Source organism: Cibotium barometz, chromosome 23 (genome assembly GCF_041138505.1).
Source record: "Cibotium barometz isolate CiBa-2024 chromosome 23, ASM4113850v1, whole genome shotgun sequence".
NCBI classification, from domain to species: domain Eukaryota; kingdom Viridiplantae; phylum Streptophyta; class Polypodiopsida; order Cyatheales; family Cibotiaceae; genus Cibotium; species Cibotium barometz.
In genome coordinates, this window is record NC_141068.1 from 50,067,663 (window position 1) to 50,095,038 (window position 27,376).

A 27,376-nucleotide genomic window follows, 5' to 3' on the forward strand; every position below is an offset into this window, starting at 1 on the left:
TTGACAGTGATTACTCTCCATCGAAACCCATGTCCAAGGCTCTTCGAGTGGAAGGTAGTTTCGACAGTTCCGCTTCTCACCACTCTTAGCTATGAGGATTGTCTCATAGAACATCCAGGGATTGAGGGGGCCTAGTGCGCACTGCTTCCAGAGCCGTAGTGTCCTTGGAGAGGAGCTCCACATAGCAGCAATTGGTAGACCCATTGACATTCTCTTCTTACAAGAGCACCATCTTTCAAAGGGACAAAACCAACGCTGCGGGAAGATCTTGCAGGGCAAGAGTCCCACCTTTTGGTCCCACTCTTTTGGCCCCTCCAAGACACATGGTTCTCCTAGCTGCAGATCCGTCCCAAACACTGACTGCGTTTTTCATACACTGCTGCGTTTTCTAGTCGAGCCAGCCCTTCCCTTGCTACCAGCCAGTTTGGTGGCTGCGTTTTATCCTACAGAGGCAAGCCGGCTAGGTTCTTGGCTGCGTTTTCTTCTACAGAGGCAAGCGTTGGAGATTCTTGGCTGCAAATTCTGCTCCAGTATCAGTTGTTGGTGAGCTCTCTTGCATGTGGAGTTGCGAGACAAGTGGCTGTACATTTCCTTCCTCCTCCACAGTCCTTTCTTGGACTGTTGTGCTGCTGTCCAGCCTCCTCCTCTCTCAGGTTTGAGAGGGGGCTGATTGGTTCTGGAGCCTCGCTTCATTGGAAAGCACTTGAGGGAAGTGTTTGAGAGCTGAGATCTATGTTTCTTGTTGCTGTGGATATGGTTCCCCCTTGTACCAACAAGTATGACAAGTTGAAAGGACCCAACTATGCTCATTGGAAGCTTCAGATGAAGTGTTTGAGAGCTGAGATCTATGTTTCTTGTTGCTGTGGATATGGTTCCCCCTTGTACCAACAAGTATGACAAGTTGAAAGGACCCAACTATGCTCATTGGAAGCTTCAGATGCCAATCTGGTTTATCCACAAGGGTTTGTGGGATATTGTTCAGGGCATTGAGAGGAAGCCCGAGCGTCCTCAAAACTCTAGCACGTGGACTAAGGATCAAGAGGATGAATTTGCTACGAAACTACAAGACTGGGAGAATCGGGACTCGAAAAGGCACATTCTGTGCTTGTGCGGACCATCACAGAGGAGGTCTCACCGGCAGTGCAAACTCTCACCAATGCTCCTCAGGTATGGTCTAAATTGGAGGATCTCTTTGCTCGAGATTCGTCAATGCGGGCAGTTACCTTACAAGGGCAGCTCTATGGTTTGTTATTCCCTGAAGGCAGTTCCATGCAGTCGTTTCTCATGAAGGCCAAGGTTATCCATGACCAGTTACTGGCTATAGGTGCTGCTTTGTCCTCTTCTCAGCTAGCTACCCTTATCCTCACCAAGCTTCCCCCGAACTATGGTGTGATTTCTCGATCTTTGCGGTGCCAGGTCACGTCCACTCAATTGGATTTTGATGATCTTAGCTCCCTACTTTTGGAGGAGTCATCCGTTCTCGTCTCACGTGGTAAGTTGAAGGTGTCAGTCAATAGTTCTAACCAAGCACTTTCCTCAGTTCAAAAGAAAGGTCGGAATCGCTGCTTCTCTTGCGGGAAAAGAGGACATCTGTCCAATTATGTGGTCATGGAGCAATTGGCAAGCTCTCGCTACTCTCTCTCTCTCGTCTTGTTAATGCTTCCGCCTGTGCATTCTCCAACATGGTATAAGTGTACCTATTATTGGGTATTTTATATATATTTCCTCCATTTATGTGGTCGTGGAGCAGTCGGCCAGCTCTAGGAGCAACAACCGACTAGTTCCCAATACACTATATAAGGAGTTCCCCCATTATTCACTTTCTCATCTTACTCCCTTGCACAAGTTCAACATTTCCTTGCTGGCCAATTGCCATTGTAAAGCTTCAAGCTCATATTAAAGGTGATCTTGTCCACGAGCTCTCTCTACTCTCTCTCGTCTTGTTTATACTTCCGCCTGTGCATTCTCCAACATGGTATCAGAGCTCAGCCTGAGTGGTCTTGGGCGGTCATGACCTCTGTTTGATTGAGGTGCTCGAATTGAAGGAGGGTGTGTGTTGGAGGTGGCAATTCTCGTAGCTACTCTTGGGTTATCGCATGACTAGAAGTTGTGGTGGATTATCCCATATGCAAGAGCATGGCAAGTCGAAGAGCCATATATAGGGTGTGGTGGCACCTTGTCATAGATATCTCCTCCGGCCGGGTTTTGAGGGAGAGCAACAGCTAGGAGATGGGAGCCAGCCACCGACGTTGCTCAGTGCCCTAGGGTGGTGTGCGTGATGCTGCTGCGTCCTTTTAGGAACGTGCATATACTGATGATAGTCAATCCACAAGACTATATAACTATCAACTCCATTATGCATAGTATGGACTAGATACTACGACATCCCCACTAACGTCATCAATGCCCGATAGTGGGTGTATAACTCTGTATCCAGATATGCTCTCACACACGCACTACACACACACACACACACACATAAGAGCATATATTCACGCAAAGCCCTTCGTACCGAGTTTCTGTCAAACCTCCGGAGATGCAGGGCAGACTCAGCCACAATGAAGCCTAGCACTAAGGGAAGTAGCAAATAGAAAGAACTAGTACAGCAAATAAGTAGTTGATAGGGCAAATGCACCGCTAAAGATAGAAAGAATTAGCACAATATCAACTGGCCACAACTCGGACGAAAACTTCACAATGTGAAATCTGCATACGGCTGAATCATGAAGATTGCCAAGCTGGAGGCAGATCTTCCACAAGCTACTTGGTAAATTGCCTCCCTCTTTTGATTCCTTCAAAGATCATATTTACTTTCGCCAACCTCTTCCATCTCTTGAAGAAGTTGTGAGTTATCATCTGCATGACAGGCAACAACAACAACAACAAAGCTGCCCAAGGAAAGGGCAAGTAGGATGCTACAGAGGCCAAAGGTAACAAAACCTTGGAGTGTTCTTTTTGTGGCAAATCACGGCATACGGAGGAACAATGCTTTGCTCGACATGACAGTTCTCGGGCAGCCAAAGTCAAATACAAAGCCAAAGATAACTCTTAGGATTCTGATAAGAACAAAGGCAAGGAAAAGGTGAAGGACGAGGGCAATGCCAAAGTGGCATATATGGCAATTACAGATTCTCCCCCCACCTCTCCATAGGATAGTTGCCTCGTGATCACAGATATAACTTCTTCGACAGAGGTTGGTGACACACCAACAGAGGTTGAGTGGGTCAGTGAGACAACGGTGCTTCCGCCCATATGACTAGTCACCAAACATTCACATATTTTTGAGGACTACTAGCCGCTCTCTTCTTCGGTTCGCATTGGAGATGACTCTTCCTTACCAGTTCTTGGTATTGGTAATGTTTCTCTTGGTTCCTCTCCTACTCTCCATGAAGTTTTACATGTGCCTCACAGATTCCCTCATCCGACTCTCATATCCATCTGTTATTCTCTCCTTCTCTTACCTTAGTCTCTGTTGATGAGAGTTCTTTGTGGCATTCACACTTTGGTCATGAATCCGTTTCTGCTTTGCAAAAAAATTATTCCCCACAGTTGGTTCTTGGTTTACCTAAGCTCTGTCAACTACCACATATATATGTTCATCTTGCACAATGGGCAAACATCATAGAGATGCTTTTTTAGAGGAGGCTACACATCAAGCGACACAAAAGCTCGAGCTTATACATGTAGACTTGGCTGGTCCTATGGAGGTTGAGTCCCTTGGAGGGGCTAATTACTTCATGCTCTTGGTGGATGATTTTACTCGGAAAGTGTGAGTATGTCTTTTGGCTCGGAAGTCTGATGCTTTTGCCAGTTTTAGGACTTGGATAGCCATGGTTGAGAATCAGCCTGTTGCATGCACTCTGCACTATAGTGCATGGCTACAAGATGGCTCATCATCAGTGCTTCATTGTACAACAATAGGACCCTATAGGATATGATAGTCGTATGTCCTAGTCCCATTGTAATCCTCAGTCCATTATATGTCAGGTATGAGCTACGTAGGTCATTCCTCAACCTTAGAGTGTTAGTCAGTCAATCGAGTCCCTTAACCCACTTGGAGAGAATCATTCATGCATATAGAGTCAATAGAAGCCTTACGGTCTGCGTCAGTTCATGGTCTGTATTTTGCATAGCATTCATCCCATATGCGTATAGACCATTGCAAAAGTATTAGAATATTATTCAACATTATTCCACATTTTTTCCATATTTATGAGCATTATTATCATTATATTCAGCATTTATCACATGATAACTAGTCGTGTAGCTTTAGGGATGCAGTCGGCCAGCTCTATAGCCAGCCGACCAGCATCAAGCTCATATAAATAGCATCATTAGTAATCATTCCAATCCATCTCATCATTGGATCATAAGCGATTCAGCCCTCAGCCTTGAGAGCATCACCGCTTGAGCATACAAGCCTTCATCAGCATAAAACGCATCATCTACATTCAGCCAAGGAGAAAGCGCTTCAGACCTTTGCATTTTCAACCTTCATGCAGTTTTCAGCATACATCCACCTCATCGTTTGGTCCAGCCATCAAGGGGAAGGTAAATGCAGCATGTTCATTCATTCATAGTGCATATTCACAGCCCGGAAGAGTCCCAATGCAGTACATCTCTCAGCCACAGTTTGCAGCCTTCCTACATTCCCTTGAAAGAGTGCATTGGCCTTGAGAATTGTCATCATTGGTGCTTCTACAACCGTGTACTGTTTAGCCCGACTCTTGGTCTTCCAAAGGTCTTTTGTTTGGCTTATCTACAGTCCCAAAGTCAATCATGTAGTCATTCTCTTCAAAGTAATAAAAGCAAATCCTAGCAATAGGAGGGGGCCCTTCAATGGGTAATTTGGGACCCAATAAGGTGTACAGGATCCATCTCTCTCATCTCTTAAAGTAGCTCGGTTCGATGAGACATTATTTGGACTTGATTCTTCTTCCATGACCTCTTTCGAGCAGATTTCGAACCCATTTCCAACCGATATTGGAAAATCGGACCGTGAAGGAGATGGTGAGATCTTTATTGCATCATTCTGGTCTTCCCCTCGCTTTTTGGGGAGAAGTTGTGGCTACTTCCGTTTATCTCATAAACCGCTCACTCACAAAGGCGGTTGACGGGTTGACACCGTAGGAGGCACTTTATGGAAATAAGCCATCTATATCACATCTTCATGTCTTTGGTTGTGTTGCTTTTGTTCATGTCCCCAATAAGAAGCAAACTACACTTGCTCCTAAGTCCAAGAGGATGATTTTCACATGCTATAGCTTCAGATCCAAAGGATACCAGTTTTGGGATCTGGATGTGGGAGATATTATCATATCTCAAGATGCTCGGTTCAATGAGACATTATTTGGACTTGATTCTTCTTCCATGACATCTTCTGCGCAGATTTTGGACCCATTTCCAGCCGATATTGGAGAGTTTTCTCATCTACCATAGCAAGCTTCTACACCCGCAGTGACTCCGGTGTCTTTAGCACCAATTCAGCCCGTTGTACCCTCTGTTTCAGCCGCTGCATCTGCTGTGTCCAGCCCCTTACATAGAACTGGATTGCCTCCTACATCTTCTCCACCAGTATCTGCAACCTCTCCATTATCTTCTCCATCCAATGTTGTCCTAGGTACATCCATTTCTGCAACAATACCTTCTTCTTCTTTCAGATTTGAGAGGAGGTCTGGTCCACTCCCGTGGGTACAGAAATTATTACAGGACTCTAGCCTTTCTACTAGCCAATTGCATTCTCACACATCTGCTTCGTCTTCCGGTCCTCTGAGATCTTCTCGGCTTGCTTCTTCAAGTCATACCGTGAATTATGTTCTTATGTGTACCTTACAGGATATCGATGAGCCCGAGACTCCCGAGGATGCCCTTGCTTTGCCGCATGGCGATAGGCTATGGATGCAGAGATGTCTTCTATCGGGCAAAACAAATCTTGGGACGCCCATTACATCGCAAGGTCATTGGTGTTAAATGGATTTTTAAAGTCAAGTTTCATTCTGATGGTACTTTGGATAAGTACAAAGCTCGACTTGTTGCTCGTGGTTATGCTCAGAAAGCTGGCGAGGACTTTGATGAGACATTTGCACCTCTACATCCAAGTATACCACCATTCGAATTGTTTTAGCTTTGGTTGCTCATTTTGGATGGCATGTCTTTCAGATGGATGTTAAATCTACTTTTCTGAACGGAGATTTAGAGGAGGTAAATGTTGAGCAACCTCTAGGATTTGAGATTCGGGGACACACAAATCATGTTTATTTACTGTGGAAGGCTCTATGTGGTCTCAAACGGGCACTCCATGCTTGGTATCAAAAGATTTATGCCTTCTTGATTTCACTTGGCTTTGAGAGAGCTTATCCAGATTCAAACCTTTGTCTTTCTCTTTGATGGTGATATCTGTATCATTGTGCTATATGTGGATGATCTCATCCTTATAGGGTCTACATCTCAGTTGGTCACTCATGTTCAGTCTCAGCTTTCACAACAGTTTGAGATGACTGATCTTGGACTATTTCATTACTTTCTTGGTCTTGAAGTATGGCAACGCGATGATTGCATTTTTATTTCTCAAGAGAAGTATGTGCGCAAATTGCTTTCTCTTTCTGGTTTGACAAATTGTACTCCGCTCTCTTGTCCCATGGATCCTAGTTCCAAGCTTTCAAAGAAGATGATTCTCCTTTGGTTGATTCTACTAAGTACCAGCAGTTGGTTGATTCATTGCTCTACCTCAACAACACTCGTCCGGATACCTCTTATGCCTTGAGTATTCTCGGTCAATTCTCCTTTGGGGCTCGACGGTCTCACTGGGGAAAGGACCCTTGGCATCTTCCTATTTTGGCGGACACTTCTTTCTCTGACCACACTCCGGTTATTCTATCCCTAGATGATCCCTGGAGGCAGAACAAATAGATGGCTACCCGGATTCCAGATAGCCTCATTCAGGACCTAGAGATCTGCATCAGGATAGAGGGGATTTGGAAGAGGCTGGATTTTTGCTCAGGAGCAGCTGAGCCCTGGATGCAGGCCTTGGCGAGATTAGCAGTTTGTTTACAGGAGGCAACGCAAAACAGATCGGTTGGCTTTCGAAAGCAGGAGAGAAGTATTCGCATGGGTCTTGCCTCTCTACACCGGCTTCAGGAGAGAGCCCATGGATTGAGAGTCAGTTGAATGCCGCCCGTACGCAACTCGGATCCATTGAGGAGCAGTGGGTGGAGTGCAGGTACCATGCCAGAGCCTCTTTTTGGACGCAGGCGGAGACAGGATCACTAGAGATTTCTTTGAGATTGCAATCCCACATAGACGGAGAGAGGGTATCCGCAGGTTGCGAGGCCCAGAAGGATCCATTGTTACAGACCCCCCTCCATGTGAGAGCCATCGCCACAGATTTCTTCAACACTCTTCTCAACGGTGCACCCATTTCCGCACAAGTAATGGATGCGCATGAGCGTGTGTGGCAACACACGAGACGTGGTTCCTCGCTCTCTTAGGACTTTCCTCTTGACCCCCTATTGGCGAAGGCTATGACGGCACTACCGAGGGGTAAATGCCCGGGAAAGGATAGTCTTCCAACCTCTTTATTTCTACAACATTGGGATCTCGTAGAAGGTGGCCTCAGGGCTACCTTCAATGAGATAATGGTTACAGGAGCCCTGCCGGAGTCACTGTCAGAGGGGTTGATTCACTTGATTCCCAAGGCGGGTGGTGACAGATTGGAGATCCGACAGTGCAGACCCATCACCCTCCAAGGGACCACCTAAAAAATTTTGGCTAAGGCCATTAGCCGAAGATTGCAGCCCTTTCTCCCCGACTTGATTCATGGTACGCAGATAGGATTCGTTCAAGATCCGAGTATTCTGGACATCATCTTCACCTTCTGGGAGGCAACCGCGTCTTGGAGGGGACGATGTGCAAGATGTGTTTCTCAGAGGAGTGGGTCCGAGGTGTATCGGGGTCGTACTCCGCATTTTGGGTTGGCTCATCACTTGCCCTACTTGGCGTCCAGTTGAGGCTTTTCAGTGGGTCCCGAGGGGAATCTAGTTTCATATCTTGGATGCCACGTTGGCATTGACATCTCCCCTAAGTAACACCTTGCCCCCCCTTCTTCTGAGCATTCGGAAGAAGCTGGCTTTCCCTAGCTGGCCTGATAGTGGTGGCAAACCAAGTTCTTGCCACCATGTGGTACATTACCTCCTGCTGGTCTTTCTCTTGGGCACGCATTTGTCAAGTTCAGCATTTGATCCGGAACTTTCTGGGGGCTCATAGTGATGGGAGACCAAACAGGGCCAAAGGTGGCCTGGAGAGAGGCCATTCAGCCGTGACGGAGAGGGGGCTTGGGCATCATCGACCCCTGCATTTAGAGTCGTGCCATGTTGGGCAAATTGATTGTTCGAGGCCTTCTTCCGAGCGGTGAGCCTTGGAAGGACTTCCTCCTGGCTCGGATCTCTGCCCACACTCCGACCCTAGGGGACCCTTGGCCCCAGAGCACAAGATAGATCTTCACAGAGATGCGAGCACGTGTCTTTAGCCCAACATTTGAGGACAGATTTGCAGCCAATCTCTTGCGTGCTTGAGATCGTCTCAGGCTGGCCTTGCAATAGTCAGCTCTAGTAGCCTCGGAGGAGTGGCTTCGATGGCCTTTGATCTAGAATCCTATGGTCCATCTGCCTAGCAGTCACATGCTCGGGGCTCGCCTTGAGTTCGGGCCCTGCTAGGTCACTTGGGGATTGGCTTGCATTCTGGTAGCTACACACACAGGCCTTATCAGGATCCAAGGCAGAGACCGACTTAGCCTCAACGTTGACTCTTCCACCCCCCTGAGTGGCTAGCTCCAATACTAGATCCTTCTCCTCCGCGGTGGCTGGGAGTGTTCACCAGACACGGTATACCCGTGGGTGGCAGTGGCTGGGAGTGTTCACTAGACGAGCAGTTCACGGCGAAGCTGAGTACTCCACACTCACCTTCTCGATTGGGCTTCATGGCAGACTGGAGAGATCAGAGACCCCCTTAGAGGACCTCAGGGGATGCACCATGCAAAGGGTGAGGGTGATTGGTTTTTAAGCACATGAGTGGCACATCGACCCTCCACCATCCAAGGTGGCCAGAGAGAGTATATGGCGGCTATGGATTTGGGAAGGCCAGCCTATTACGAGTCTCCAATGGGACCCAAGAGAGTGGACATGGCAGGATCCACAGAACAGAGACGAGTAGCCTGGTACCCCCTTCTTTGCTTACGCGGCACAGCTAGGCCGCAAGATTCAGATGTTACAAGTGGAGGCCACTCCAACGCAGCATATTGGAAGTCCCAAGGTCTCCCTCCACATTTTCTTGCAGATTTCTAGAAGCAGCTGTGGGACAACTTTCAGCTGCGGAAGATCACTCTTCTCCTATGGTGGCAGTTGGCACATAGGAGCTTTGCAGTTTGCCATTGGGGGCAAACCAGCATTATGTCAAAGGTGTGGCCATCCCCAGGAGTCTCAACATCACCATCTTTGGGATTGCCCAAAGGCCCGGCAGAGGATCCTATGCATCTTCACTATGGATCTGGCTCCTGCCCGGATTGTTACGTGGGGCACGGTTGCTTGGGCCACTAAGGTCGCGATCATCTTGCCGTATGAGGAAGAAGGTGGGGGATCAGACCTTCAAGTCTCTCACCTTTGTATTTCCACTCTGCCAGTTCCAACTCCACCTACTAGTCGTTGGACCCCAAGTTCTAGTCAGAGATGGGATATCTACGTTAGTATAGCTGTGTGGCATATTTGGAGAGCTCGATGCAACGAAGCCATAGACGCGACCTAGCTAGTGGAGTCTATCCAGAGGATCTGGCTCAATATCATTCATACCCTAGTGGGGGCAGCTTCAGGGCGGCTCAGACCGCATGAGGAAGCGTCAGGAGGCCTTCTTCAAGATCTAGCAACGTGGTCCCTTTCTTACAGATAGTGGTGGCAAGCCCACTTGGCATTACAAACCACCTGTGAGGTTATTTCCCCCTCCCCCCATCGTATGAAACAGCCTTTACCTCCTAGAGCAGCCACCTAGAGGTGCTCCTCCCCTTTGTTTATCTCGACTCACGTTTCCCTTTGGAGAAGCATTTGTACTAGGGGGAAAAAAAAGGAGAGCAAGTGGGGTTGTTCCTTGGGTAAGTTGATGTTGGTCAAGTTCCTATATCAGGCCCAACATGAGAGTATGGGTGTTGGTGCCACCGTCTCCCTAAAAGCAAACCTTGGTTTCTGATTCTTTCGCAAAGACCATGCTTTGGTGAGCCCCTGAGCCATGCTCATATGTGAGCCTCTCAACCATGCTCATACTCGAGCCTCTAAGTCTAAAGAACATGTCATGTTCTTGCTGTACTGGAGTAGGTAATACAATCTAGAGGAAAACTCACTATGACTATTGAAGGTTTTCTAAAGCATCTCCACCTTCGCTCCGAGAGGGGGGTTTGTTGGGATTCAGAGTCTCATGTGCGTGTTCCCCCTCGTGTGTGAGCCCCTGTTTGTGTATCCGTATGTGTGTGTGAATAGCCTCTAAAAGAGTTAGTGTGCTAGTAGTGTGTGAAGACTCTATTATGAGAGGATAGGGTAAGTGTGCCATGTGTCACTTATCTAGTGTGTATGTGTGATTTCTATGGGTCAAAAGATAAGGCTACATGCCTATAAAAGAACTCTACATGCTTAGATCAATAGAACCAGACTCCATGATTACATACCCTGTGTAGTGTTCTCTTGTCGTATTTCAATGATCCTGGAAAGTGGGCCAAATTTCTCGTAGAACAGATAGTAAAGCCTTCGCGGATCTCATAGTATACATGGTAGCGACATATGTAATGCTGCTCTATCTCAACCTCTTTATGGCATAATCGGATCCTCTTCTCCTTGGGTCTCCGTATGAGCCACTCGGCTCTGAAGACGCACTCACCTCTCCCTGTCTCCACTCTAAGGCGGTGGAATGAAACCTGTTTCTGATTAATCGCAATCCATTGGGCATAGCCTGGGTGTCAGATGAATTCATCCTCAATGAGCTTGAGGAAGTGATCTTTGTAGAAGTGCATCTCTGAATGCGTGATCCATGTGCAATGGGAGTAGCGGCTCAGAATATCTAACTGGATAACCCGGTTGGTGGTCTCATGAGAGAGTTGGAGAAAAGGGGAGTCCAAAATGTACTGAAGGGAAGGGAGGCGGTCCATGTGGAGCCCATATCTTGAGAATCAGGTGGAAACTTGGACATACCATATTTGAGCATGGCCCACAATGAGAGAGAAATGTGACAAAGCAAGAGAGAGAGAGAGAGAGAGAGAGAGAGAGAGAGAGAGAACGAGAGAGAGAGAGAGAGAGAGAGAGAGAGAGAGAGAGAGAGAAATGAAATGAAATGAAATAAAATGATATATTAACGTCTTCAAAAGGCCAAAATGACCTATGAGACCAAAAAGGTTACAACAATTGGTGGATCTGATACAATGTCTGTGTAAGAAAAGCTAAAAACAACTAACTGAAACTGAAATAACTGTGAGAAAAAGCACGGTACTAGGAGCTCCTAATGGATAACATCTGGGAGGAAAACTCTAGCAACAAAGGTAAGCATCATACACATCACTATCCAAAGATGTCTCTCATCGGTCGATGGCGGATATCCTCAATGTCCTCCATGGTGAGTACTCTGACTGGACGTCTCCCATGCCGTGCTAGTATGGTCCTGATCCTCTGTTGTAGTCTCCGCCGGTGTCGAGGTGGGCCTCTCATCTTGGGGCGCCTGGACCGCCCCAGCTCTATAGCCCGATCAATCAGTGTACCTCTAGTGCGGCTATACTCTGGGGCTAGCTGCAATGCCTGCTGACCTGACTGCTCAATCTCTGGTCGAAAGAAGTCTGTAATCTGCCTCTGTAGGTGTGTCTCCCGCTGTGATCCCGTCCCTCTCAAGAGACCCTCTCTATGTCTACGAAGCTCCAGCAAGTATAATCCGAGGCATCTCTGATCCTGGTATCTCATGACTCTAGAAAGTGGTCCGAAACCCTCTCTAAACAGGCAGTGAAAACGGCCTCGTATCTCATAATATACTGGACAGTGACATATGTAATGTAACTCTGTCTCTGGAGTATTCCGCCCTCCTGCTACTTGCTTCCATACTTAAGCATCAAAGCTTACCAATCGCAAGTCCAGTCAATGACAATGGAAGTCTTCACGATGGAAGCGTTTGGAGTGTTGAAATCTTCGATTTATTGCGATCCTTTGCGAAAAAAGTCTTCAAAAGGATGAAGGGGACCCTGGGAAAGCTTCCCCTATGGTTTTAACTTGAGAAACGAGGACTGAAATTAGAGTTTAGCTTTTTGCTGAATTTCAATCATTGGGAGTGTGGGAGAGTCGACACCACATGGAAACACTTTTGGAAACTTGGAAAACAAGCTTGGATATGGAGTTGGGAAGGAGAGAGTGCAGAAAATATAGCCAAAGAGGCCTCATGGAAGGAAAAGATCTGGTGAGTTGTCCACTCTAGGTGTCAAGTATAGAGGACAAGTGCCTTGTGGTGCAAGCTAGAACGGACACATGGCCAGTTGCTCCCTTTGTACAAAGGGGATAAGGTTTGGGTGGTGGGCATTCGATTTTGTCCACCTCAAGACATTAGTGTGTGCGAACACAGGGCTGGTCATAACTTATAAGTGAGTTTTGGTCGCCCAAAACTTAATGAAGTGTGTACACACTCACTTATAAATTAGTGCTAATTCCTAAAGCTAGGTTTCTGACCAATACTTACGATCGGTCACATGCCACATAACCATGTCAATAGATAATTACACGCACGGTTCACGGGCGGGCGTCCCCTTACCCAGAACTATACATTGGTCAAGCAAGTATGAAAACAGCATGCAATTTCAATTGCAAGCAAGCACATAAAGATGCTATGCAATTTCAATTTCAATTGCAAGCACATAAAGATGGAATGGTGACACCTTGTGTCTGCGGAGCTTGGGCAGGAAGGAGCCCTCGGCAACGCTAGTCCAGGAGTGTTCAACCAAGTTACACAAGGACGCTTTCTTGAGAGAGCTTTGGTCCCAACCACCCAAACCCTTGCCTCGCCAGCCCGCCATCACCATCTTCTTCCAGACCCAACAAGAGGAGGACACCCATACAATGGATCCCATGGACCCACCTCAGGCTGTGGGCCCACCTCGCCCAAAGGAATTACCTTGGACTAGGCCTCTACATTTCAGCATGGCCCGGGAATTGGCCACGATCCCCTCATCAACTCCAGATCTAGAGAGCTCCATTGCCATCGAGCCACCTTTCCACGTGATGTAGCTAAGGGAGACCTCTCGGCCACACTCATTAGTCCCATGCTTGATATTTTGGAGAGTGTTATACCATCTATTGGGGGTTGATGCTCCTCTCATGTTTCATGTTCCTTGTATTCCGTGATGAGATTTCCATGGACAGTTTAAGGACGAGAGGATGCTTAACATAGGAAGAGGACCTAAGAAACTTTCCAGCAATACCATCACTGCATGGGCTGAATTAAAAGACAAGTTTTCTGCTCAGATTTTGCATTCCAATGTTGCTAAAAATATACGTAAAGGCTGAATCAGAAAGAGAGGGAATCCATCTTTTATGTTTTAAAGTTTTGGAAGGTCTTGCTTGAGGTGATTCCTTTCATGAGAATTGATGAGGAGAAGAAGAGAAATTTCGAGTTGGAACTTCAAAACATCTTTCAACATGGGCTTGAAATATACCCGAATCAAACTCTCCAATAACTTCAGCTTTGAACACCGAACAAATCAATGTTAAATGGGTGCAATCTAAGATAACAGCAAGCAGAAAGGTAAGGATCAAAACTTGCAAAAAGGTGAACAGCCCACCTAAAGAGGACTTCAAAGATGCCAAAGAGCCTAAGAAGGCTGACGATGAAGGGAGTGAAGCCAAATTTGGAGGCAAGAAGAAATTTGGTGCAAAGTGTAAGAAGTCCCAGGACATTCCTGGACTTGCTAACGAGACGAAGGATTCCAACATCCGCGAGAAGAGATGCTTTCAATGTGGCCACATGCTTTCTCAATGTCTTGAGATGACACAAGAAGACAACCAAGCTGTGAACACTACTACAAATGCATAGTTGTGAAGTAGAGACAACTTGGGACGCAGTTTGGATGCAGGCATGGATCTGTGAGTACCTAAATGAGGATGGTTGCCGCCATGGGTTTGTGAGATCCTCAATGCCTATGCTCATCACCATCGACATGGTTACCTTTGTCAAAAAAATGCTGTACATATGCATATGTAAAGCTATCTCAACATAAATCATAATTATTTGTAATGCTTATATGCAGAATTTTCACCTGGAAGTACACTTATGGATATATGCATATATATTTGAATAGTTTTGTAAATATGTGTGTTGAAGTGTCTTATGATGATCTCACATGTTTGATACATTATGAGTTAAATCATAAATGTATAGGGATTATCCATTGTGACATGGCTGAAAGTTATGCAAGATTATACAAAGTGTTTGTAATGATTTGGATAGAGGGGATTATCATTACATGCGCAAGACTTTCAGCCTATGTCTCAAAGATTTAAGAGATGCTTTGAAGCATGCTATGGTCATTCTATGCCTTATGTTTAGAGGTTGTATATCTCATGATAAGGTTGTAGCAGGAATATCTATTGGATCTTCAAGAAGAACCTAGCAGTGGCTTGATTTGCCGCATATGAAGTATGCCCTACACATTGGGAATTATGAAGGAGTGCAAGTAGATTAGCAAGCTGGTATGTCATTCCGGAGACACTATGGTTGGAGTCAAATACATAAGCTTTATTCTGGCCCACCTCTCTTCTATGGTTGGAGTCAAATACATAATGTATGGGGTCAAGTATCACTTGAGTCCACCTCCCCTCCAAATATGGAGTGTATGTGGTAAAGTATCACTTTAGTCCACCACTCCCCAAAATATTAAGTGTATATGGTAAAGTTTTATTTGAGTCCACCTCTCCTCTCATTGTTTATGACCGAGCACTAAGTGCATGTAGTAGATTTTCTTGAGCCCACCTCTCCTTAGTGTTTGTAACCAAACACAAAAGTGCATGTGGTGGAGTTAACTTGAGTCCATCCCTCCTCGGTGTTTATAATCAAACACACAGTGCATATGGTAGAGATCTTTTGGTTGAACTCCTTTCAGTTGGGGTCAATTGTTTAGAAGCCGGAGGCATGTCATCATTTGGTCCTAACACCCTAGTTCTAACCAGCGGTCCTACGAGACTCAACAACCAAGTGGACAAGTATAAGCTAAATAAAAGGGAGATTATCCAGTATATTTTATGCAATACATTGCACAATTGCATGCTTCGCAAATGTTTTCGCGTGAAATGTTTTCTTTGCCTACATGAATTGTATGTCTAGTTTACAAGTTAGGGACGCCCTCTCGTAAACCATGTATGAACATGATGTATTCTAGCCATGTTTGTGGACTGTAGACAGGTGATAAATGATTTTCTCAACACTTTGTTTATTTTGCACTAGTTATATGCTATAACTTGGTTTTGCAAGTACATGGATCAGGGAATCGTACCGCTTGATCTATCTTGCCAACAAGCTCCAGGAATAGTACCACTTGAGCCACTAGCTCTCACCACTGGAGCTAACACACCTACACTAGGATCGTACCACTTGAGTCCACTAGTTTAAACATATCCATGAATAAAACTGGCCAATAAGTAACTTTTTATTAACCCAAAAAATTTTTACAAAGATAATCAGAGACTTCCAAAATGGTGACATATGAAAAGCTTGCAAGTGAGCAACTACAAAGCCATTACCTTGTGAAATTCTAGCTATCCAACCATAGACGTTACGTGGATAGATGAGGACCACTTCAAAGATTACCAAGAACTCCTTGAAGCATACTTGGAGCTTTTCAATTTCAGCCAATTTTCTTGGACGCCATGGGGATGTCACAAGCTCCACATATTCCCCGTGGTTTATTGTCTATGAGTCAACTCTCAGAGAGTTGGCTGGGACTCAGAGAAGCCTATTGAGGCTTGGTGGATGTGCATGAGCCCAACTATGTCATGTACAAGCTTTTGAGAATGATAGATTGTCCAAAACAACATGTGCATAGCATCTTTCATGTTTACTTGATGTATGGGAATGATTTAAGGTGTAAATTGTTTTATAGTATATACATTTCCTGGTTTCTAGTACCTGTGAAATGCCCATTGGAATCGGGGGACACCTAGAACTTCCCCATGGGCGCGTGTGTTTGAACTGTTAGAATCTAACTCGTTAATATGCATGTTTACAAGTGGTAAGTAAGGCTCAAACTCTTGTTTTGTACATTTAGTATGTTTTTCTCTAATAACACACTCATTAATGAGTAAGCGGACAACCCTAAAGATGGCCGGCCCACTCATTAATGAGTGAGGATGCCCAAATGGCTAGCCACACACGTGTGGAAGCCCATGTGGTAAGTGTGGGGTGGTCGACCCACCTCACCACCTGCAAGGTGGTGGGTAAGGTAAAACCTTAAAGAGGCTGATCAGGTAGCATTAACAACAGAGTCCATCTGCATTTTGTGAATACATCTCAGATGCAAGCAGCCCACCAGTGCAACGTCTGCCTCCAGTCCAGTCCTGCAAATGCAGTTCAACCCAAGGTCACTCCACAGTTGCAGGATCATTCTGATCTGAAGCTTTGTACTTATTTCATGTCCATTAATCAAGTAAATAGATTGTAAGATGAGGGCCCTTCAGAGTGGGTTTTGGGACCCGATCGGGTGTCGAATGTGGTCCTCTCTCTTTCTTCTCTTCAGAAGTTCGTTCAACGCAACTTAAACCAGTAATCTTTTATTGGTGCATGTAACAGATCACTTAGCATGCATGCCCTCAATGTGGGTTTTCCCCACCCCGCATAGGTAGTCTCCTCCAACAGCCGAGTTGAATGTTTTTACCTCTTAAACTGCCGCAATCAGCACCCTTTATCCTAAACATTGCAACAGCTGAAAACTCCCCCCTTTCCTAACAAGCAATTTGCATTTAGTTGTACTGAAACAGCATTTACTGCAAAAGCACAATCAGCAAAAGAAAAAACATGGGTTGTGTGTAAACTTTAAAGGCCCCTAAGCAAGCATTGAGAGGCCAAGCTCGAGTCTTGAGACGCAGCAAGAGAAGTTTTCACAGGTTTCAAACTTGAGAAGCGGCAAGAGAAGTTTTCACAGGTTTCAAACGACATCAACAATCATGCTAAGAATACATTTGATTGCATTGACAAATGAGCATGAATGTTAGACCATGTTTGAAAGAAGGGCCAAGAATTAATACCACACAGCATGTGACATCAAGCAGATTCAGATGTGTCTATTATGCACTCTTGTAAAGGGTGAGTGTAACAGATGAGTTTTAAAGACTTTACCCAACATATAGCATGCCAACTATTGCCAGCAGGATGACTAGGAGAATGAGTGCTGACAGCTGGGCACCTGTTCCCACTAGGGCTGACAGAAGGACCAAATTCCGAGGTGAACGGAAGACATCACCATGCACCAATTTCCAGCCTGATTCTTCATTGACATCTCTCTCCTAATAGATAAACAAACAAAAACCTTTTTTGCCTCAGCTATACCACAGGCTCAATACATTATAATAAATACATCTTCTTAGCTATATTTTTCAAAAAACAACACTGAATTGAGATTGAGGATGATATATAAAACTAGAATCCTTGCTCCGCAAGGGGGTGCAAACCGCTATTATTCTCTGAGCTGTTGCAGATCCCAGAAGAGAGGTGAGCGCATTACCAGTGTTTCCAAATCATCTTCTTCTCTAGCATACTTTGCATAATCATTGCGCAGCGTCCTCATTAGGATCATCGAAACCAAACCCGTAAGGAATATGACCATCATGAAGGAGTTGAAAATTGAGAACCAATGAATCTGAAAAACATTCCAACAATGTTAGTGGCAAGTGCTTTTCTCTTGAATTTGGTTGTCAAAATGCAGATACTTCCCCTTACGTAAAAAGCTGTAGTCAGTCACATGCAGAGACAGGCCCTTATAGTATATGAACAACTAAAACGATCTTACCAGTTCATAATCACGCTGATTAGCCTTTAGAAACATCATTTTCCTGTGAAGAGAGACAGCAGCCGCAATCCTTTGGGGGTCTATGTCACATGCATCCATGCCATGGACACACTACACCAACTCAAGTGCAAGGCCCCAGGGCCAAACACCAAGCATTTTGTGAGTCCTTGTCTAGGGACGAATAGCCAGTATACCATGAAGGGGTATTCAAAGTCCTACACATCCCGCCAGTCAATGTCATGCCCGTCCCTCTTATATGATGTTGTACATCATGTCATCATGGGCACTTATTAGGCCACTTGGTCGGGTGCCTGTTATCCAACCATGGTCAAATGTTGAATCCCCGGTGTGTGAATCCTTTTACATGGTACTAACAACACCACATTTTGGGGGCAATGGATGAAATGTCTATCTTTTGGGCCTTATGGCAGCCCTTTGGCCATCCACATTTGGGGGCCATGGTGGGTAGGCTGCCCAAAGCTAAGGGTTAGTGCCCAGTGTGACGGGCACCTATGAAAAGCCACAACAAGCATATATGCCTAGTCAACCAGCTCTACGACCAGTCGACCTGTTCCTTGGGGCCTATATAAGGGGCGCCTACAGCCCAAGGCTCTCCTCTCATCATTATCTTGCACAAAGGTTGATACCACTGGCTAGAAGGCACTTGTCACCGAGGCATCAAAATACAGGTTGTTGACATGCAAAATGCAATACACAAAAAAAAAAAAAAAGGTTCAAAATTTTTTTGAAAAAAAAAAGTGGCGTGCCATTGTTGACGTGGTGATGGTGGCGTGGCGAGAAAGCAACGCAAGGTCACCTTATAGGCTTGGAATGATGTAACTAGCTTTTGGAAAGCAAAAGATTAAAAGCTTTTTAAAAACTAAAAAGAGGAGCTTTTATTATTAAAAAGATGCTTTTTGGACTATACGTGAGTTTTAAAGCGCTTTTCTCAAGTGCTTTTGGGCAAGAACTATAAATTCAGTAATTCTCTCATTGTTGAGACATGTAAAAAGACAAAAGAGCTCTCTAGCTCTAAGAGCATGTATTAAAGACTCTTTCAAGGAGTTTTATCTAATATAGCTCAGAGGGGGGTCAGGCCTCAGCCCAAGGCTATTTCAACCCTTAGTGTGGTGTCTTCTCTCTATACGTTCTCTCTTTTGTTTATTTTCAGATTTTCTCAAGGTTTTACGTCTTAAATTGTTGTTTTCTTGAAGATAAGCTAAGTACCCATGCCACGAAGGCCTGTTTCGACACTCCTCAGCCCTTAACACAAGCATACAGAGGTCTACAACGTCCCAAATCAGCATCGAAGCATAAATGCAGGCTTTCAGCCTGTAGGAGCAAAATGGAAGAAAGAGAAAACACAGGTTATAGGCGAAAGCATATACTGTAGAAGGCTGAGGACAGTTGTTAATTGCTGAAAATGAGCACGAGGGAAGCCCGTAGGTGCTTACAAGCATAAGAGATTGTTGCAACAGCCAATGACCCCCAACAAATATGCAAGAATGGGATGGGATTCGGGAAATGATGAGGAGGGAGTGATCCCTTATATATGTCCCATATGAGCTAGTCAGCCAGCTATAGCAGGCCAACAGCAGTCGTGAAGCATAAATATGCCATAAAAAGCCTAAAAAAGACTCATAAAATGGTAGAAAAATCCTAAATGATGTCTACAATGCAAGGCCTCATAGAAATGACCAGTACAAGCATGCTAGGGTACATGTAGACCATCTAGAGATGATATATGTTCCAACACCTCCTTTTCACCACCAAAGAGGTGGTCCAATACCAGCACGCTGAAGTAACACCTCCAAAGTAGCTCTCGGAAGTGGTTTGGTGAAGAGACCAGCCACATTGACCTTAGTAGAACAGTAGGCTAGCCGAAGAAGTCCAAGCTCGATCCAATCGCGTACAAAATGATAATGCACCTCAATATACTTGGATCGTCCTCGTATCACAGGATTCTAAGCTAGAGCAATAGCACTCCCAGAATCCGAGAAGACGGTAACCAGGAAAGTGTTGGCACAGCATAGATGCTCCAGAATCTAATGAATCCAAAGTGTCTCAGTGGAGGAGAGAAGGCAGGATTTGTACTCAACCTCAGTGGAAGAAGCAACAACAGTCCTCTACTTCTGAGACTTCCAAGAAACCAATCCTATACCAAGTATGCTCAACCTCAGTGGAAGAAGCAACAACAATCCTCTGCTTCTAAGACTTCCAAGAAACCAATCCTGTACCAAGTATGAAGCAATATCCAAGTGTAGACCTCCAAGTATCAATGCAACCTGCCCAATCAAAATCTGTGAAACCCACCGTAGGTGATGCCATAATCTCAAGATAACGAAGAACTCTCAAAGCTGCCTGCCAATGAGCCATAAAGGTGCCGCTGCCCAAAGCTGCCTTCCGCCGCCACCACTCAAAAAACCCGCCTGCTGCCTCCTACAGCTCTGTTGCCCCTTTTGTAGTGCTGCATACTGCCTCTTGCAACACCGCCGTCTCCTACAAAGCTATTTTGGGCATCTACATGTTTGTTATTTATACATACCTCACGTGTGTTCCTCGTATGCGAGCTTGGACATGGAGAACTTGAACATGGAGCTTGAACACGGAGCTTGAACATGGAACTTGGGCATGGACCTTGGATATAGACCATGGACATGGAACTTGAACATAGAGCTTGGACATGGATAACTTGGGCATAGAGCTTGGACATGGAGCACTTGGGCATAGAGCTTGGATCTGGATCTGGACTTGGATTTTGGACTTAAACTTGATCTGGACTTGGATTTGGATGTTAGATCTGGTACTAGCCCGGTGAGAGATACTTGTGGGTCATCCCCATGGTGTGCTCGGCTTCAAAGATCTTGTGCCTCGACATCGACATCAACTTGGATATCCTACATCGGCATATCAGTTTGTTTTGTATTCATTGATCCTGGCCAATGTACCTGTGGATTGTTCTTGAATAAATTCCTAAAAGGAGGCGAGGCCTCTTCCCCTCTCAATTTGGTGTACTGTGCAAGATTACTATTCCCTTCTCTCTCTCCCCGCTGGGCTTACACCTCTGAATAGATGCATCTCTGCTTCCATGGCTTCCCACCAGTGTGGCTGTGAAAGAGCCTCCTTTGGACTCTCAGACTCACCAATCTAACATAATTCACTGTGTGATGAGATGTGGAAGCCCGAGATGAATCTCTGCTTCCATGGCTTCCCCCCAGTGTGGCTGTGAAAGAGCCTCCTCTGGACTCTCGGGCTCATCCATCTCCTAGAGAGAACTCATGAGAGCATAATTCACTGTGTGATGAGATGTGGAAGCCCGAGATGAACAGCAAGGTCCAAGGATGGTGGTAGAGATTGGCTATGGAGCTGTGCATCAATGAGACCAGAATCCCTAGAGAGTTGTTGAACCCATCGAGGTAGGACAACCTTCCTCTAAGAGCATGAGAAGAAGATCCAGCTACAGTAGAGGACTCATCCGATGCTGCTCGGAGAGGTGATGAAGCAAGCACTAGTGGGGGTAATCCCGGAGTCAAAGCAGGACTCGTAGAGGGACTAGGAGCTGCAGAAGCTGGTGCAACAGGAAGCGGTGGCTGTAAAGTAGCAGCTGGCACCGGAGTTGCTGCAGCAGCAAGAGGAGGAGGAGGAGGAGGAGGAGGAGGAGGAGGAGGAGCTGGTGGACGTGGAAGAGGCATAAGATCACTAACATCTACCGGGAATGGATCATCCAGAAAATCGGGAGATGCATCAAGTGGAGAGGAGTCGATGCCAAACAAGCTCTCATCAAACCGAGCATCACGGGAAATGATGATGTCATCAACCTCCGGATCCCAAAAGCGGTACCCTTTGGACCTCATATTGTAGCCTATGAAGATCATTCTCTTTGACTTCAGTGCGAGTGTGGTCCTCTTCTGATATGAGACACGCACATAAGCAACACAACCGAAAACACGTCGGTGAGAAACATAAGGCTTGTGTCGTGTAAAAGCCTCCTCCAAAGTCATCCCTTCAACCACTTTTGTGAGAGAGGGGTTAATGAGATAAACTGAGATAGCCATAGCTTCACCCCAAAAAGCAAGAGGGAGTCCTGCATGATGCATCAGAGTACGAGCTATCTCTTTTACGGTCCGGTTCTTCTGTTCCACAACTCCATTCTGCTGAGGGGTGTAAGGAACTGTGGTCTATCAGTGAATGCCCTTCGACGCAACGAAGTCATCAAACGTACAAACTCGCCACCATTATCAATCCAGAGAAATGAAACTGTACTACCAGACTGATTTTCCTCCATTGTGATCCAAGTTCTAAAACTGGCAAAAGCATCTGACTTAAGAGCCAAAAAACATACCCAGACTTTGCAAGTGAAATCATCCATAAGAAGAAGAAAATATCGAACCCCTCCAAGAGACTCAACCTCCATGGGTCTAGCAAGATCTACATATATAAGCTCCAGTCTTCGGTTTGCTCAATGAGTGGCCTCCTCTGGAAATGCATCTCAATGATGCTTTCCCATCATGCAAGATGAGAAAATGTGTGAAAGAGACCTAAGTTGAGGTAGTCCGCTGGAAACGTGCTCAGAATGGAACTTCTGTAAGGCAGCAATGGGTACATGACCGAAGTGTGAATGACACAAAGAAGTATCTGCCTCAGAAACCAAAGCCATCAAGGGGAAGAAAAGCTAATGAATATGGGAGTCAGTGAGAGTGAGCTGGGAAGTAAAGTTGGTAATCTTGTAGAGACCCCCATCATGGACTCCGCTGGCAAGAACCGAGTCTTCCTGTCGATCAGTTCAATGACCTCACCATCAAAGCACACACCAAGCCCCTTCTGAGAAGCTTTGTACATTGAAAATAGACTTTTGGAAATCCGTGGAACATATAAAACATCATGTACGATGGCAAGGAAACCCAAAGAACATTACCAACACTGGTGACAAGAAGCGAGGAGTTGCCGCCGATGCAAACTGAAGAAGATCAAGTCTGGTAGTCCTCCAGGATATGGGCTTAATTGGTCATGTGGACTGAAGCACTACTATCACCAACCCATTCCACCGCTTCAGGTGCGTCGCTGACCTCTTCTGGAGAAGTGGCATGAGCACAGAGTGTATCTACCGTGTGAAACAGGCACACAAGACTGGCTTTGAGGCTTGGGGTAGCTTCGAGCCAGGCAGGCAGATTGGCGAGTTGGACTGGGACTCACGGGCGGGCACCCATGTGTGGACGCTTGGTGACCGGCCAAGAGCCTATAAAAGGGTGGCCAGGGTCAGTCAGTTATTTAAAGTCTCGCGAGGCTATCCGAGAGCTCTGTGGTCAGGAGCCTGGATCTAGTGCAGACGTGCACCTGCTTCATGCAACCGAGGCCGACATCAGTCTCGAGGCCCACAAGGGTAGCTCCATGGCAGCATGGGACGTCATGGGATTAGAGGCTGGTCGCGGTACGTCTAGCTAGTTAGCTCAAATCGTGGCTCGTCGGTTTTTTGCCCACGGCTGTCATGGTCGGGTGGTGAGTCAAGCATGCATCCCCTTCATGGCTTTATGGTTTCATTTTGCAGGTTTGGAGTCTTGTTGCAAGTATGCCCTACGAGGAGACCCGGGAGGATTGACAGTGGTATCAGAGCGTGCCTCGAGGACGTGCAAGTCAGTAGGTAGAGAAGAGAAGATCAAAGGAAAGGTATGAGTTCATGTCATAGCTTGCTTTTTTTCTGATTTAAGAATTGTTCGTTTTCTTTCATCGTTGGAACCCATGTGGGAGCGTTGTGGTCAAGATGTGGGTCGTGAAGGACGGCGAGTGAAGGGAAAGCTTTGCTTGTTTGCAAGTGGGGGAAGGCAAGTGAAGGAAGCCTTGTAGGCTGTGCCTGAGAGAGAGAGAACAGAGAGCCTCTTGTTTTTTTTTTCGTTTCCTGCTGTTGGCAGGTGGTGTGCAACCAGGGTGCGGTGGTTTTTTCAGCCTTCACGTTTTTTTAGACTCCACGTTTTTTCAAGCCTTTTGAAGACCTCACGTGCTTTTTTTTTAAAGGCAGCCCCTTTTTTTAAGCAACTAGCGTGGCAGTTTTAAAACACGCAACCAATGTGGCAAATTTTTAAAAAAAAAACTAGCGTGGGCTTTAAAAAACTCAGCGTCGAAGCATGGGCTTTTAATAAAAACCAGAGTGGGTTTCCTGAATTCCGCACGGGAGTTCTTGTGAAAGTTTCTTGCAACATCTCGGGCTTGCAGCCACTTCTTGTTTTCTCTCTTCCTTTGGCAGCCAGGTCTCCTTAGAGCCACTCGAGAGTCAAACCCTTTGTGCACGGGATCTCTCTCGGTTTTCAGGAGCTTTTGCTTTCTCGAAGACTTCGTTTTCTCCTCACCCCTCCTCTTCAGGGATGTCGACCCAAGAATTAGAGATGGAACCCGCCCCCGAACACGAATACCTGCCGGCTCTCGAGGCCGCCGACAACGATCTTTTCAAAGATTTCGTGACTAAATCTGATTTTTCAGGAGTTTAAAGTCACTCTCGAGACTTCCTTCGCGGAGCATCAGGCGTCGGTCGCCGTGCAAATGTAGACCTTACAGACTTCCATCTCGCTTTTGACCACTATTCTATCTAGCCTCTCGAGCATGGATACCTTAGCATCTGCTTTAGGCCCCAACATCACTCCGGAGTAGTTCAGGAGCGATTAAAAGCAACTTACCAAGAAGATTGTGGACACGTGGCTACATAAGTGGCAGGTCCACTTCCAGTTTCATCCATATGGCGATGACAAAAAGATTCAGTAGCAGCAGGTTTCCTCTCGAGCAAGGCTTTGCTCTGGTGGAAAGAACTAAGACCTAAACCGACAACCTGGGCGCAATTTGAAGAAGCCTTCAAAGAGTAAGAAGAAAGACGACTACGACATAGTTGCTCAATTTGCCAGTTTGACTGTGCCCTCGTAGAACCTCACTTATAAGGTCTACCGCCAAAAATTTAGAGACTTGCAGATGAAAGCTACGAAGATGGATTCTACTACTTGTTTGGGTTTCTTCGCAGCAGGATTACCAGACTTGTACCATTTACAGGTCAAGAATAACAAGTGCAAAACTTTGGACAAGGCCATTTACTTTGAGCATATTTTTGATGATACGATAGTGTCTTCCAAAACCAAGACCGTAACCGACAGGGAAACAAGTACAAAAGGAAGTTCTCCGCGCCGATGACTAGCACGACAGAAGGGAAGTCTACGAACCAACCTTCGAAGAATTTAAATTCAACTCCAGCGAGAAAAAGTCATCTCCTCAAGGCTTTGAAGCTCAAGGAGGAGGGACGTTGCTTCATCTGCGAAGAAAAAGGACACATGCGTAACAAGTGCCCGAAGAAGAGAAGGGTGCTAAGACCAACGCAAGACCCAAGATGAAGGCAGCCAACCAGTTGTCTTTGACAAGTACTTCAGTCAATGTTATTTCTCACTCAAGTTCATGTTTTGATTGTCTGTTCAACTCTAAGGTTTTCGGCTTGCACGATCTTCTCCGAGTTTATGGAGAAGTGAACGGCCATAGAATACACATTCTTCTGGATCCCGGAAGCTCACACAACTTTATAAATTACCAACTTGTGCAGAAGTTGGGTCTGGACACCGCACCTAGCGATCATACCTACGAGGTACGCCTACCTGCGGGTCGACAAGTGTGGGATTGAAAGATGGAGAAGCTACCAATCCGGATTCAGGACTACAGCGATATTTTGGAGTACTATGTTATGCACCTAGAGCATGTAGACTTGCTATTGGGGATTGAGTGGTTTAAGACCCTTAAGATCCAGATAGATTGGTTTAGTCATTCTCTTTCTTTTGAACATAGGAACACCTAGTTTTGCATTCAAGGTGATTGTATACATCCCTCACAAGGACCTCTTGTAAATACAGTTGATTTTGGAAATATAATGGATTCTTCTTTGTATATTGCTTTCCACTGTATGTTGATTCCATTTTCTTCATTTTTCGTACCTATGATGGAAGTTAATGAATTAAGTGTGTTTGAAAGCAAAGAATTAAAGAAGTTACTTGACTCGTTTCAAGATGTATTTCCTAAGGAGCTGTGATCAGGTTTAACACCCGAAAGAGCAATTGATCATCGTATTGATCTAGTCCCTGGTGCTCAACCTATTAGCATTCCGCCGTACAAGATGAGGCATGCTGAGGAAGATGAGTTGGCTAAACAACTCGCAGACTATTTGAGGATGGGCCAGATCCGTAAACCACCGTAGGATGTGCCTGTGTTACTTACTACGAACCATTTCACGTTAAACGCCGGATTGGTTCAATTGTATATGAACTGGAGTTGTCTTCTCATGTGAAAGTTCATCCTGTATTTCATGTCAATAGACTTAAGGAAGTACTAGGTGGGACAAACCAGTTAGTTACTCCTCAAGAAATCATAGATGTCAAGGATATGACATTTTGTGCCACACGAACCGGAAAAGATTCTTGGATTTCATGAAAGACGATTGCAGCATACGCTACACACGGAATACAAGATCAAGTATCGTGTTGAGAAGAACGCTACATGGGAGACATTGACTACCCTTCAGAGGGACCATGACTTTTTACTGAGCTCAAGAGTGAGCTCTTAGAGAAAGGAGAGTATGTCATGTGCACAGTGTCACCAGCCTGGACATTTCCCAGTATGAAAGGAGTCTGGTGGACTCCAGGATGTCTAAATATTTGGAAAGTACAAGCTTTGGGAATGGGGGATTATCCTAGAATACAAAGGACCACACTCCTAAAATTTAGCAGAGTTGCTATTTTTGGCCCGACTCCAATGGAAATTCTGTTCGCGTCATTACATCTAGAATTGAGCAGATATCAAGAGTTGGCAAAGTGCCTATGACAGAATGTCTACCAGTTGGGATATTTTTAGAGGTAAAGATTATGGAAGGACCCATCTCTTAGATTGGAACATGTGGCAAGAAACTGGACCAAAGTGAGACAAGTGGCCTGACACTTGTTAGAAAGTGGATCAAAGTGAGACAAGTGGCCTCACACTTGTCACTTCAGCTATTGTGTGGCTCTCCACTTGTCATTGTAGCCTTCTCTTGCCATTTTAGCTCATGGGAGATCCAAATCTATAAATTGGAGTCCTCTCTCTTCATTAATAGAGGCTCTCTTGCTGCACACTAGCCTCTACCACCGTTACAAGCTGCCCTAATGATGGCTACTCTCTTTCTCTCTCTCTTGAAGGCTGCCCATGAAGAATACCGGCTGTTGGGGACTGTTTACTGGCTGTACCAGCCCTTGTACTTGTTGTACCTGCTGTACCAACCACTATACTTGCTGTACCAACCATTGTACTTGCTGTACCAGCCCTTGTACTTGC

General features: G+C 45.6%; 2 protein-coding genes across 3 annotated transcripts in view; both read right to left on the reverse strand.

Moving 5' to 3' along the window:
* LOC147626053 (transmembrane 9 superfamily member 1-like) overlaps positions 1 to 27,376 on the reverse strand; it is a 52,483-nt gene that overhangs the window by 4,633 nt on the left and 20,474 nt on the right. For both annotated transcript variants that reach the window (XM_086817613.1, XM_086817615.1), the window contains exons 7-8: positions 17,771 to 17,905; positions 17,386 to 17,552 (exon numbers count right to left, since the gene is read on the reverse strand). In XM_086817613.1, coding sequence (XP_086673739.1) covers positions 17,386 to 17,552; positions 17,771 to 17,905 — 302 coding nt within the window. The remainder of the gene's footprint in view (positions 1 to 17,385; positions 17,553 to 17,770; positions 17,906 to 27,376) is intronic.
* On the reverse strand, positions 18,802 to 24,004 carry LOC147626054 (uncharacterized). Its single transcript, XM_086817616.1, has 2 exons — positions 20,720 to 24,004; positions 18,802 to 20,154 (listed from the first exon to the last, which is right to left on the reverse strand). The coding sequence occupies exon 1, from the start codon at positions 22,150 to 22,152 to the stop codon at positions 21,310 to 21,312; it is 843 nt and encodes a 280-aa protein (XP_086673742.1). The 5' UTR covers positions 22,153 to 24,004; the 3' UTR covers positions 18,802 to 20,154; positions 20,720 to 21,309.